Source organism: Neoarius graeffei, chromosome 11 (genome assembly GCF_027579695.1).
Source record: "Neoarius graeffei isolate fNeoGra1 chromosome 11, fNeoGra1.pri, whole genome shotgun sequence".
Lineage (NCBI taxonomy): Eukaryota > Metazoa > Chordata > Actinopteri > Siluriformes > Ariidae > Neoarius > Neoarius graeffei.
The window spans coordinates 54182487-54197105 of record NC_083579.1 but is presented as its reverse complement, the minus strand read 5'-3'; the positions used below and the strand labels follow the sequence as shown (position 1 = coordinate 54197105).

The 14619-nt window shown below is 42.5% G+C and overlaps 1 protein-coding gene across 3 annotated transcripts; it reads right to left on the bottom strand.

The window, feature by feature from the left end:
• Window positions 1-2236: 2236 nt before the first annotated feature.
• On the bottom strand, window positions 2237-14183 carry si:dkey-21a6.5 (signal peptide, CUB and EGF-like domain-containing protein 1). Of its 3 annotated transcripts, none has more exons than XM_060934215.1 (9): window positions 13746-14183; window positions 11830-11997; window positions 10598-10685; window positions 10415-10503; window positions 8683-8746; window positions 7588-7676; window positions 4042-4154; window positions 3076-3232; window positions 2237-2925 (listed from the first exon to the last, which is right to left on the bottom strand). In XM_060934215.1, exons 1-9 carry the CDS (start codon window positions 13795-13797, stop codon window positions 2768-2770), a joined length of 978 nt encoding a protein of 325 aa, XP_060790198.1. In that variant the 5' UTR covers window positions 13798-14183; the 3' UTR covers window positions 2237-2767. The 3 variants fall into 3 exon arrangements, with proteins under 3 accessions (XP_060790198.1, XP_060790199.1, XP_060790200.1); XM_060934217.1 differs by lacking the exon at window positions 2237-2925 and adding an exon at window positions 3558-3616 and having other exon boundaries at window positions 3136-3232; XM_060934216.1 differs by lacking the exons at window positions 8683-8746; window positions 10415-10503.
• Between the last annotated feature and the right edge of the window lie 436 nt (window positions 14184-14619).

Genomic DNA, 14619 nt, shown 5'->3' with positions numbered 1-14619 from the left:
GCGCAGCTGGGACAAACAGCACGCGGCGGGGAAAAGGCGAAGTGCAACAACAAATTATTAAAGACTGAAGCATGTCTTAACAACAACAACAACAACAATAATAATAATAATAATAATAATAATAATTGTGTTTATGTATAATATACATTCCGGTATTATTTTGACGTCACATAGAGGGTAGAAAAAATAAGTCAACAGTTCATCCATCCATCCATCCATCCATCATCTGTAGCTGCTTATCCTGTCCTACAGGGTCGCAGGCAAGCTAGAGCCTATCCCAGCTGACTATGGGTGAGAGGTACACCCTGGACAAGTCGCCAGGTCATCACAGGGCTGACACAGAGACAAACCACCATTCACACCTACGGTCAAGCCACCAATTAGCCTAACCTGCATGTCTTTGGACTGTGGGGGAAACCGGAGCACCCGGAGGAAACCCACACAGACACGGGGAGAACATGCAAACTCCACACAGAAAGGCCCTCGCCGGCCACGGGGCTCGAACTCAGGACCTTCTTGCTGTGAGGCGACAGTGCTAACCACTACACCACCGTGCCGCCCCGTCAACAGTTCAGTCTTTGGCATATATTTATCACATTCATTTACACTTTTAGGTCATTGTGAACGTCATTAGTTAAAAAAAGTGCTAAAAGGCAGAGGTGGCAAGGGTAGAGCAAGAGCGGTACAGGATCAGGGCTGGGTATTTAAAGGAACAGTCCACCGTACTTCCATAATGAAATATGTTCTTCTCTGAATTGAGACGAGCTGATCCGTACCTCTCCAAGCTTTGTGTGACCTCCCAGTCAGTCAGACGCGCTGTCACTCCTGTTAGCAATGTAGCTAGGCTCAGCATGGCCAATGGTATTTTTTGGGGCTGTAGTTAGATGCGACCAAACTCTTCCACGTTTTTCCTGTTTACGTAGGTTTATATGACCCGTGACATGAAACAAGTTCAGTTACACAAATTGAAACGTGGCGATTTTCTGTGCTGTGGAAAGTCCGCACTATAATGACAGGCATACTAACACCTTCTGCGCGCTTCGACAGCGCATTGATACCTTCACTCCTGTTTTCCCCCTCTCCCCCGCCCCCCTGACTTCCGTCAATACACAGCCAATGTGACTGGAAACATCAGTGCTGTGGTCAGTAATAGTCAGAGGTTAGTCGAGGGGCGGGGGAGAGAAAAAAAAACAGGAGTGAAGGCATCAATGCGCTGTCGAAGCACGCAGAAGGTGTTAGTACGCCTGTCATTATAGTGCGGACTTTCCACAGCATAGAAAATCGCCACGTTTCAATTTGTGTAACTGAACTTTGTTTCATGTCACTGTTCATATAAACCCATGTAAACAGGAAAAACGTGGAAGAGTTTGGTTGCATCTAACTACAGCCCCAAAAAATACCGTTGGCCATGCTGAGCCTAGCTACATTGCTAACAGGAGTAACAGCACGTCTGACTGACTGGGAGGTTGCACAAAGCTCGGAGAGGTACGGATCAGCTCGTCTCAATTCAGAGAAGAACATATTTCATTATGGAAGTACGGTGGACTGTTCCTTTAAGGCTCCAGGGATGATGGATAACATGGTAGACCATAGCCAACAAGCCAGTAAGTTGGTCTCCTCTATGGAAAATCTAACTATCCTGCCTCACTTTCATGATTAGATCCACCTGTGATACCCCACAGGGCAGCATGGTGGTGCAGTGGTTAGCACTGTCGCCTCATAGCAAGAAGGTTCTGGGCTTGAACCCAGCGGCTGATGAGGGTCTTTTCTGTGTGGAGTTTGCATGTTGCCCCCATGTCTGTGCGAGTTCCCTCCAGGTGTTCTGGTTTCCTTCCCAGTCCAAAGACATGCAGTGAGGTTAACTGGCTACTCGAAGTTGTCCATTGATCAAGCTTGGAGGGGGATGGGCTTGGCCAAGTTTAAATGCTCTAGACACACTAATGATGGACTGTTAAAATGTCATCAGTAATGCCCCTACAGCCCTTGTGGACTATGGGAAGATGATGATACCCCACCTTGTCCCTGCAGTCTCCACACCCTTAGCTCTGTTTACTCCAGTTCCCCCAGTAGATCTCCCCAACATCATGCTGGTTTGATATAGCAATGTATTCCAACTTGGCCAAAACAGTGCACAGCACATTCATACTACTGTTGTTAATAAGGTATAATTTATTAATTTCTTATGGAAACAATACTCAACTAAAAAACAAATCTTGTAATAAATGATGAGAACTGATTTTAAACTTGTGCAAAGTTTATTTTCTCGTTGAGGCCATCTTTTAAAAGTTCCAATATGGCATGAACTTCTTAAATACAAAAATATTATAAACTTCAATAATAAACCGTTCCTTCAGTACCATCAGTAATAAAACATCAACGGGCACAAGTGAATAAATACAATCCTACAGGCAACAGCAACCATCCAACACAATCAAAATCTTAACTAGTACCACATACTGTATTAAGGATCAATTAAACAAACAATAGTTAAATACAAATCTGTACTTTTAAGACAAAATTGTCAAATGTGACCAAATTGACTTTGTTAAAAAGAGGATAAACACTTCTACAAGGATACTCCTTTGCATTCATTCAACCAGTGTGCCGTGAACAGCAGTGAACAGCATAATAAAAGAAAGATGGTTTGATTTGTCTGAGTGCACAAATATTCAGTACGTTTTCAGAAGATGTCCAAATGTGTAGCATAGGAGTTTGCAATAGTTGACTGGATTTTGTCTTTGTTTGTGCTCTCTGCACTGTCAATGTGTCACCATCCTGCATACACAGGATCTGCATCACATGGGACTCCATACACATGACAAGAGGAGCGGTCCTTCCGCAGAAGTGGGGCACGAGACAGAGACAGTTCACTGTCTATATCCCTTCTCCTCCGAAAAACCAGGAGAACAATGAACAGAAGAAACACTAAAGAGATCAGAGAGAGAGAGAGAGAGAGAGAGGAGAGAGTGTGTTAAGGCCGTGAACAGAGCGCATATTGAGGGGTAAATTGTAGATAAAATCTCGACCCTTTTGGATCCATTTACAAAGAGATTAGAAAAATCTGAATATTCATACATCCTCCTCCAATGACGATTAGAGCTATGGTGACAGGAGCAAGCTCACAAGTGTCTCCAGCCTTCCTGAAAAAAGTCTCCATGCAATAACCTGGAGCAGTACTGCCCTCAGGGCAAAACGCATCACTGGGACACTGGATTGGATTTACATCTGGACTCTGGAAGAAAAAAAATGTCAATTTAGTCTTAGATTGAAGCAAAATTACTATATTAAGGATGTAACCAAATACAAATGCATTATTTGGCTTGAACAACTAATATGCTCAACAGATACAAAAATAAGGTAGGGTTGTTTTTTTTTTTTTTGAGGAGTCATTTGTAAAATTTGTCTGCTGGTTGATTGTCATGACAGTTTCAGCCACAAGCTTTAGCAACAGATTTCCATTATGATTTCCTAAGTCCATTGGCTCTGGATTGAACATAAAGGGATGTCGGTTGTTCTTGTCAGTGGCAAGGAAAGTTCGCTCTGCTCTGCTACCTTACCTCTGTGTTTGTGCTGCTTGCTGAGATGGTTTTGTGTGGTGTCTGGGTTGTTCAACACTCTGTACCAGGATGTGTGTTGTAAATATGATTTCAGTTTAATATTTCTTTTGTAACACTGTCACTGGCACTCTGCTAGGGTCTCAAAAAAGTTGATTTTAAAAAACAGTAACTTATACACTTGTTGTGTATGTTTTTGTCTCTATTATTAGTAAATGAAAATCTTACCAGGAAATCATATGGGCACAGTAATTATAATTTGTTATATACTGTATTGATGAAAATGAATTCTTATTTTGGCAGCCTAGATACAGATAGTGGCACTGCATTTCAGTGTAGTATACAATTAACAAAAATAGGAGGAACAAAGAGTTTGAATCCTGTTTTGAATGTTGGAGGTTAGTTATTATGTGTGTGTGTGTGTGTGTGTGTGTGTGTGTGTGTGTGTGTGTGTGTGTGTGTGTGTGTGTGTGTGTTAATCACTCACTGGGCAGTAGTGGTCTTCAGGGCAGATGTCACAATTCTCCTTACCCCAGTGGATCTGATAGAAACCACTGCTGCAGATCTGACACCTTTTCTGATGAGAAGTCTTGTGCATGCCTGTGCAACATACACAACTAATCAGATAAAAACACAGTACACAGTGGAACGTCTTATCTTTTGCACTTAGCATGTGTTCAGCTACAAAAAGAGGCCCAAACATTAAAAAAATAAATAAAAAATACAAAAAGAACCGATCCTGAGCTTTATGAATGCATCCAGCGATCATTTCACGAATGTTGTTATTGACTTGCAAAAGTAGATGTACTTCTTGCTACACATCATGCTTAAGATTTACTCTCAGGATTAACTTCTACTCCTTGCTCAGAGTTCCATCTCATTATCTCTAGCCGCTTTATCCTGTTCTACAGGGTCGCAGGCAAGCTGGAGCCTATCCCAGCTGACTACGGGCGAAAGGCGGGGTACACCCTGGACAAGTCACCAGGTCATCACAGGGCTGACACATAGACACAGACAACCATTCACACTCTCATTCACACCTACGGTCAATTTAGAGTCGCCAGTTAACCTAACCTGCATGTCTTTGGACTGTGGGGGAAACCGGAGCACCCGGAGGAAACCCACGCGGACACGGGGAGAACATGCAAACTCCGCACAGAAAGGCCCTCGCCGGCCACGGGGCTCGAACCCGGACCTTCTTGCTGTGAGGCGACAGTGCTAACCACTACACCACCGTGCCGCCCCTCGCTCAGAGTTGCTCTGAGAAATCGTACAGCACGTTTTTACTCCCAGCTTTTAATGACTCATTTTCAGTCTTAAGTAGACATCAAAGACTTTTTATAAGAGTAAATCCCAGATCACGATAGCCCTCACATCAGGTTTACATGCATTTCACTTCATTTCACTAATGCTTACTCATCTTTCTGTTTAAATCATGAAGTAGGTGAGAAGAAACAATAATGTTTCAAAAGACGTGTTACGTATGGAATAAAACATGACAGGGCACACCGTTCTAGGAAAATCATCCATGACTGTGCGGTGTGACCTGTTATCACCCCTATAACAGCATATTTTATTTCTCTTCTACCACAGCAATTACAATAAAAAAAATAAATAAATAAACAACTCGTCTTGCTTTTTAACCATTTATCGTTGTATGTAATGTGGAACACAAGACCGGTTATACAGGACAAAAGGAGATCGTGCTTGAAGACTTTCCTATGGTGGAAAACTTACCGGTACAAAGCAACAATACTGGAAACTCTTTCCATTAATATTACATAAAGTCTCGTTACAGAAAGCTTCACTATACGTACAAACACCTAAATGCTCTCTTTCTTAAAGGTCCCATGGCATGGTGGTTTGTTGATGCTTTAAACGGGCTCGTGGAGGTTTCCGGATGTTATATGAACCCTCGGCACGTAGATATAGCCTCCTGGGAGAAAGCCCCATTTCAGCGCTTTTCCCAGTGCGTCGTTTTGCTAATGAGAAGCAGGAGGCGGGGAAGGGTAGAGGGTGGGGGCGGGTCTTATCATTAATATTCATGACATATAAACGTGTTACCTCTGATTGGCTAACAGCACTGTGACGCTACCTCCAGTGGGTCAGAACAAGCGGATGTGGGTGTCTTACTATGGCGAGAGAGAAGGAACAAACCGTGAAGGGAAAAATATCGCGCGCTGACATCATTAAGGTGCGATGCGAGGAAATAAAATAAATTCAACAAATGTTTGGGTTTTTACTGAACAAACAAACAAATAAAATGAACGAGTGACTTAAAAAAAAAAGAATGTGGGTGTCTTTGTAAAAACTGTTTTGATTGGCTATTATAACAGAGCATGCTGCATGCTTTTTGGTTTTGTAGCGCAGAGTCCAGACTTCCAAAGAACTGCACAGGTTTCTCTAACGAACATCCTTCGACAAAGACGACTATCATGGTTTGGGCACGTTATGCGCATGCCTCCAACACGCCTGCCGCGCCAACTTCTTTATTGGGCACTTCAAGGACGCCGGCGCCCAGGCAGACAGCGTATGCGTTGGCGCGACGCGGTCACTAGAGACCTTCAACAATCCCTAACATATGAGGAGGCTATGGTGGCGTCGCAGGACAGGAAAAGTTGGCGGTCGTTTGTGTTGGCGCTATGTGGGTCTACCCACAACAGCAGCAGTAAGTAAGTAAGTAAGTGCAGAGTACCTGGCTAACTGCAGGAAGCGGTTAGCTGCACAGCTAATGTAGCCATTGCAAGGCTAACGTGGCACCGATTTTAAAACACGGCAAAATGACTTAATAGTTATACACTTACTTGTTCGGTGTTTGTGGCTGATGCGGCAGGGATGCTTGGTACGGACCCAGGCTTCAGTGACAGTTGATGTGCAAAACCTGCCCTGTACTGTCCCAAGTTGTGGAAACATTCATCAGGAAAATGCTTCCGACAAACATACACCGTCTTAGGTAGACTCGACGGCGTATTATTGGAGTAAATAAAATTAAGCCACTGTGTCTTCAGGGGCTCTCCCGTCGGCAGTAAAAACAGACTCCTTTCTGTGTTGTCACATCCATGTACAGCGCAACTTCCATGTTTGGTGGCAACTTTTGAGCTGGGCGGGCAATCCATACAGTTGGTGGGAATCCGGGGGGGTGGGGGGGGTGGGGGTGGGGGGGGGGTGGGGATCATCTCCCTTGCTGACGTAGGCAAGGGAAGAGTTTATCAACGCGCCGTTTTGACGCGCCATTCTCAAATGTTGGGCATAGTTTGGTTTACACATTATGAAATTTCTAGCCACTGGGGTGACTTAAGAAGGTCAGAGGAACTCATTTTAACGTTAAAAAACCTCAGAAAGTGAAAATTTCATGCCATGGGACCTTTAAAGGGGCTGACTCACCCTTCCCAGGATCCTCTGTGCCAAGTAGCAAGTCACCATTTTTTCACGCAAGCAATATTCTAAAAACAAGCTGCAATAACCTGGGGACATCCTAAGCCATAAATCCTAAACTGTAACGTGAAATTGAACATATTTTGTCAAATTATCTATATTTTAAATTCTTTCAACCAATCCGTTCCATTTTTATATGGTTATTCTGTTATAATGGACCTGAACTGGCCTTCGTTGTCTTGCATGTGGCTGCAAAGGAAAGAAAGAAGGGGGGACAAAAAGCATATTTTGTTCAAAACATCCACGTATGACTCATAGATGAAGAAAAAGTTCAAGATGGATTTTGAAGAGATCACCACCAGTGAATCTGCAGAGGTTTTGGTGCGCAGAGTGCTAGCAGGAGTCATCCCCTTTAATCTGTGAATTACTACTCTTAGGTTATGTCGGTCATCTGACATAAAGGTCCCGGTGAATGAGTTGTTACTATAGAAACAATAAGGGGTGAGTTAAAATAAACCTGCGACTTGCATTAGAGACGGTTCTACTGTCAGACCTGCTGTTATACAAAATAAAATCAACACCTTCTGACCAATGAGATTTGAAAATGAAGCAGCATCGTGGTATAATATGTGATAGAATATTGGATGGCATTGGTTACCTGGGCGACAGGGGGAACACTGCTTATTGCCATTCTTTAGGGCTTCAGAACCAACAGGACACATCTGGCACTGAGCACAACTGGAGGAGCTGTTAAACAGGAAGACACAATTACAGTTACTTTATTAAATATACGCACAGCCATACCAGTTCTACCACTGTAATGTTAGTCATGTGATATTGACATGAGGTCTACAGACTGTGGTACAGGACCTTACAGAAGAAAATAAATGACTTGCAGCCTTTACTGTGGCTTTGATTAAAATCCCAGGATAAGAAACATGTGACTGCTCTTTAGCCAGTGTAAGCTCAAGGGTTTAAAAAAAAAAAAAAAAAAAAAAAAAAAAAACCTGTAGTGAATAGTGCTGGAATTCAGTGTCACTGTCGCTCTGTTGTCTGCCATCATGTTGAAAAGTGTACTGTATATACGTAGTACCAGTCAAACGTTTGACACACCTTCTAATTCAATTATTATTTATCTTTTTTTATTTAAGACATTTCATGTCTTAAAGTAATGATAGATGTCGTTTCTCTTTACTTAGTTGAGCAGTTCTTGACATAATATGGATTACTACAGTTGTGGAATTGGGCTATTTACTGTGTTTTTATTATTTACTATTTGATTTCAAACACATTAAGAAGGTAAGGAATTGCACTAATTAACTTTTGACAAGGCACACCCGTTAACTGAAAAGCATTCCAGGTGACTCTCTCATGAAGCTGGTTAAGATAATGCCAAGTGTGCAAAGCGTCAAAGTAAATGCTGGCTACTTTGAAGAATCTAAAACATGAAATGTATTTTGTTTAACACTTTTTACCAAAATAGTTCCAGATATGTTCCATATGTTATTTCATAGCTGTGATGCCTTCAGCATTGTTGTACAATGTAGAAAACAGTCAAAATACAGAGAAACCTATGAATGAGTAGGTGAGTCCAAACATTTGACTGGTACTGTACAAATAAATCAGGCTATATTTTATAGATTTACAAATACAATAGAAGCTGATTATATTTGACTGTATATGCTTACATTTACAGGAACATAAGCCTTTGCCAAATTATCAATGAAAAACAGTAGCCAGGTGCACAGCTTACTTGCAGTAAGTGCCCTCGGGACATGGGTTACAAACAGTAGCATTCGGTCTGGATGTATAAAAACCTACAATATAAAAAAAAAAAAAAAAAGTGCATATGTATGCTTTTACGCTTTATGAATAAGGGCTAAGCAATTAATCTGATTCCACAGCTACTGTAAACTGTAAATACTAAGTAAATCACCAAAGGCAGTTAAATCGATTGAGGAGTTTAAAGTGCATATCCTGGACCAATTTAGTTTTTTTTTTTTTTTAAATATGAAAGTATATCCCTTTACAGGCGGCACGGTGGTGTAGTGGTTAACGCTGTCGCCTCACAGCAAGAAGGTCCGGGTTCGAGCCCCGTGGCCGATGAGGGCCTTTCTGTGCAGAGTTTGCATGTTCTCCCCGTGTCCGCGTGGGTTTCCTCCGGGTGCTCCGGTTTCCCCCACAGTCCAAAGACATGCAGGTTAGGTTAACTGGTGGCTCTAAATTGACCGTAGGTGTGAGTGTGAATGGTTGTCTGTGTCTATGTGTCAGCCCTGTGATGACCTGGCGACTTGTCCAGGGTGTATCCCACCTTTCACCCGTAGTCAGCTGGAATAGGCTCCAGCTTGCCTGCGACCCTGTAGAACAGGATAAAACAGCTAGAGATAATGAGATGAGAGATGTCCCTTTACGCACTCATCCAGAAGGGTAATTTTGCACAAGTCCAGCTGTCTACAGCAGAAAAAAATAAAATAAAACGCGTCTGGAAAAATCCCAAGGGAGTCTGGAGCCAGATTCGTGACGTCACCTGCGGAAGCGCCAGCAGGCTACGAGAGCTTGCACGGTTTCAGTGCACAGCCTGTGTAGACCAAATTTAGCAGCTAGCGATTTTGCATTGAAATATGGAATTGGCACCTTAGCGCAATATTACTTCACCTTTGGATGAAGAATATAATGAGATGTCAGAATTGGGGCTTCATCTGTTTGGATTTGATGATGATTCAAGTAGTGAAGACGACAGAGACAACACCGGGGATGTAAATAATACGGTCGTTTTCTCATAAACAAATCAGCGCTGACGTAGGATTCAGAAGGAGGCGTCCCGCACGTGACGTCACGAAAATCAATGTTTCATCTCACCTCATCTCATTATCTCTAGCCGCTTTATCCTGTTCTACAGGGTCGCAGGCAAGCTGGAGCCTATCCCAGCTGACTACGGGCGAAAGGCGGGGTACACCCTGGACAAGTCGCCAGGTCATCACAGGGCCGACACATAGACACGGACAACCATTCACACTCACATTCACACCTACGGTCAATTTAGAGTCACCAGTTAACCTAACCTGCATGTCTTTGGACTGTGGGGGAAACCGGAGCACCCGGGGGAAACCCACGTGGACACGGGGAGAACATGCAAACTTCACACAGAAAGGCCCTCGTCGGGCACGGGGCTCGAACCCAGACCTTCTTGCTGTGAGGCGACAGCGGTAACCACTACACCACCGTGCCACCCCGAAAATCAATGTTTCCCGGGAAATCCAAATGCCAAGTTTTTTCAGAGGCGGACGAATTTGCCTCAAAGGGCTTGATTTCAACTGAATTTTTCTGGTATTGCGCAAGGTAAAAAAAAAATTGCACAAAATGCAAAATGTGACAGATATATGACCAAAGTTTAATATAAAATAGGAGAATTACATTAATCTTGCTCCTGAATTTACCCGTGATATGCACTTTAATGCATAGTAAGTTCATATTTAAATGGTTACCTGGTGCACAGGCCTGACATGAGACTGAACCACTTTCATTAGTATAAGAACCAGCAGGACAGGCCTGACACACAGGGCTCCCTGTGAGACTGAGAAGAGCAGGAGGAACAGGAAAAACACAGATCAGCTGTTTGATGTGGCATGTAGATGTGTGCCATGATTGTGTGATAAGTAATTACTCACTTAGTGTAGAAGCCTGGTGTGCAGGGAAGACAGGCTCTGGGGGAAATGCACAGCCCAGGCTCCGGACAACATGAACACAGCAACGTCTCTGTCAGAATAAACAAACAAACAAACAAACAAAAAAAACCCCACACAAATAAATAAGCCATGTTTTAAATGCCTTCATAAATGTTTTGCTGTATTCTACAATAAAGATGTGCTAGAAACTTACCGTACAACAATTTGATTAAAATTAGGTTATTTCCATATTTCTTACTTTTACAAAATAATAGTACAACTAAACAGTTATGATTATAGTCACATTATATTACTGAAAGTATGTGAACACCTGACCAATCACATCCATGTGTGGGTCTTCCCCAAATTGTTGCCACGACATTTGAAATACAGAATTGTCTACAATGTCTTTGTATACTGCAGTGTTAAGATTTCCCCTTCACTGGAACTAAGGGGCACAAACAAAGACATGGTTTTGCCAAGATTGATGTGGAACAACGTGAGTGACCTGGACAGAGTCCTGACGTCATCCTCACCAAACACCTTTGGGATGAACTAGAACGCCGACTGCACCCAAGGCCTCCTCACCTAACGTCTGAATACTTTTGGAATGAACTGGAACACAAACCACATGCCAGGCCTCCTCACCTGACATCAGTGCCCGATTTCATTAATGCCCTTGAGGCTGAATGGGCAAATCTCCACAGCCACACTCCAAAACCTAGGGAAAGCCTTCCTAGACGAGTGGAGGTTATTAATAACAGCCACGAGAGTATTAGTGAGATCAGGCATGGATGTCAGGTGAGGAGGCCTGGCATGCAGTTGGTATTCCAATTCATTCCAAAAGTGTTCAGTGGAAATGAGGTTAAGGCTCTGCGCAGACCACACAAGTTCTTCTACAAACCGTGTCTTTATGAATCTCGCTTTGTGCACAGGGGCATTGTCATGCTGGAACAGGTATGGGCTAGGCAACTTAGTTCCAATAAAGGGGAAACATTAATACTACAGCATACAAAAACTTTCAATTGTATGCTTGAAACTTTGTGGAAGACCCTTGTGAATGTCATGGTCAGGTGTCCACATACTTGAGTATGTCAGGATCATGTAAACTGAGTAGTGATACTATTACTGACAATAACATACTGTATAAACAGGCACACGAGCAGCTTTTTAAATAACTGAAACTACAACTAAATTCCTACACAACTGATGTAGTCCAAATAAGCCGTACCCACCATTGTTATAGTAGGTGCCTGGTGCACAGGCTTCACAGCTGGAGGTGTTGAAGATTGAGCAGACAGATGTAGTGGTACTGGGCATGATGGGAGTGGTGGTGGTCACATTCTCACGGACCGTGATGGTGGTCACAGCAGGGATGAGGGTAGTCTGACTTCTCACCACTCCTATCATTACAAAAGAAAGGATACGGTACATCAGAAATGTTATATAACCGACTTCAACAATATCAACATCCAACACAGAATACTGCTTATTTACTTTCCCAGGTTTACATGATGGCCAGAAAGTAAATAAGTCAATTATTCTTTTAGCCTTTCTCAAAGCAGACTCACAGATTTATTTGTTCTAAAAGAAACTCATCCAGTTAAGTCTGATCTCCAGAGTTTTCAGTGCATGTCTGTTTTAATGATTTACTGATAGAGAAGGTCAAATCAAATTAGATGCCAAGGTTTAGAATAATACCCAGTTCATTAACCTGGATAGATTAACGGATTTAATTTATGTGCTGACCCACAAACCTCAATTGCTTTAATTTGTATCATGCAGTGAGCTAAATGAACTATTGAATTATAAAATCCTAATCATGTGGACATGTGACCTGGCGACTTGTCCAGGGTGTACCCCGCCTTTCACCCGTAGTCAGCTGGGATAGGCTCCAGCTTGCCTGCGACCCTGTAGAACAGGATAAAGCGGCTAGAGATAATGAGATGAGATGTGGACATGTTGGGCGGCATGGTGGCGTAGTGGTTAGCGCTGTCGCCTCACAGCAAGAAGGTCCGGGTTCGAGCCCTGTGGCCGACGAGGGCCTTTCTGTGTGGAGTTTGCATGTTCTCCCCATGTCTGCGTGGGTTTCCTCCGGGTGCTCCGGTTTCCCCCACAGTCCAAAAACATGCAGGTTAGGTTAACTGGTGACTCTAAATTGACCGTAGGTGTGAATGTGAGTGTGAATGGTTGTCTGTGTCTATGTGTCAGCCCTGTGATGACCTGGTGACTTGTCCAGGGTGTACCCCGCCTTTCGCCCGTAGTCAGCTGGGATAGGCTCCAGCTTGCCTGCGACCCTGTAGAACAGGATAAAGCGGCTAGAGATAATGAGATGAGATGATAGTTATATTATACACTGAAGAAAATACATAGTGTTAAATATAAAGAAATATCAAGTCATGACAATCAGTTGTGATTTATTTTTAATTTCTATATGAATTCACATTTTTTGTCGTACATTTTACAACAGACATTTTTTGTGCAATTTTTTTTAAAAGCCATTTTTGAAATCATTAAAATTGCTTTACTTTGAGAAATTAATAAACGGATGTGTACTGAGGGAACTGAGATGGAAACAGAGTCCTTTTTGTGCAAGTAATCACATTAAGCATGTGGTACATATGCACTTATTCCTGGTCTTATGACTTCAACACAGTCCAAAGATGCAGGGAGAAGTGAAAGAAGTGTGCAATTCCGGTGTTCCCTGAATACATTTTATTTGCATTTTTCATTTCCATGATGAAATGTGCTCAACAGTGAGCAGGGGAAAAGCTGCTCATCATCACACTCCTGGGTCTAATTAACACTTGAACTCCTTTGGACAACAGATCACATCAGATCATTTTTGTTTTGGAAAAAAAACCCTTTATTTTCAAGGAGAAAACATTAGATATGTTTCAATCTTTCTAAACATAAATGTCAGAGACTTTCCTCTCCTATCTGACAGAGTACTAGACAGCACACAAGTTTATGATGGATTAGAAGAAGTTTATGACCTGGTGGCCCAATAAACCCTGAGTATAATCACATACTCTAACTGTATAGGATGAACTGACACAAATCACATGTAAACACCACTGAAAACTGTCAGTCAGAGGACACATGGTCCACTAATAATACTAAATACAGTGATTACAGCGTCTGGACTCACCCAAAACACATGCCAGTGCCACGACAACAGTCTGGACTCCCCAAAGTGCCATGTTTCAGTGATTCCTGAACCAGTCACAATATCTGACTTATCTTAGATAAATCATGACTGAATATTCAAAAGGGAAATAAAACCGGCTTCGTCACTCTGCTCTTCCTCAATAATGTCTTATGACAAATGACTAATAAGGTAAAAAAAAAAAATAAACAGAAGGGTTTTTTTAATGAGAACTAAAACCAGCCTCCACACACTGCACTCAACACAGAAGGCTTTAAACCACAAACCGAGCACAAGCGTGTGAGCAAGGCAGAACAAGCTGATTTTCACAACTGGAGCTAGACCCCGCCTACAATGTAAATATCCCGCCCATTCATGTAAAACCACGCCCATGTTTCTGGGTTGAGAGTTTACAGTGGTGCTTGAAAGTTTGTGAACCCTGTAGAATTGTCTATATTTGTGCATAAATATGACCTAAAACATCATCAGATTTTCACACAAGTCCTAAAAGTAGATAAAGAGAACCCAGTTAAACAAATGAGACAAAAATATTATACTTGGTCATTTATTTATGAAGGAAAATGATCCAATATTACATATCTGTGAGTGGCAAAAGTATGTGAACCTTTGCTTTCAGTATCTGGTGTGACTCCCTTGTGCAGCAATAACTGGAACTAAACATTTCCGGTAACTGTTGATCAGTCCTGCACACCGGCTTGGAGGAATTTTAGCCCATTCCTCTGTACAGAACAGCTTCAGCTCTGGGATGTTGGTGGGTTTCCTCACATGAACTGCTCGCTTCAGGTCCTTCCACAACATTTCGATTGGATTAAGGTCAGGACTTTGACTTGGCCATTCCAAAGCATTAACTTTATTC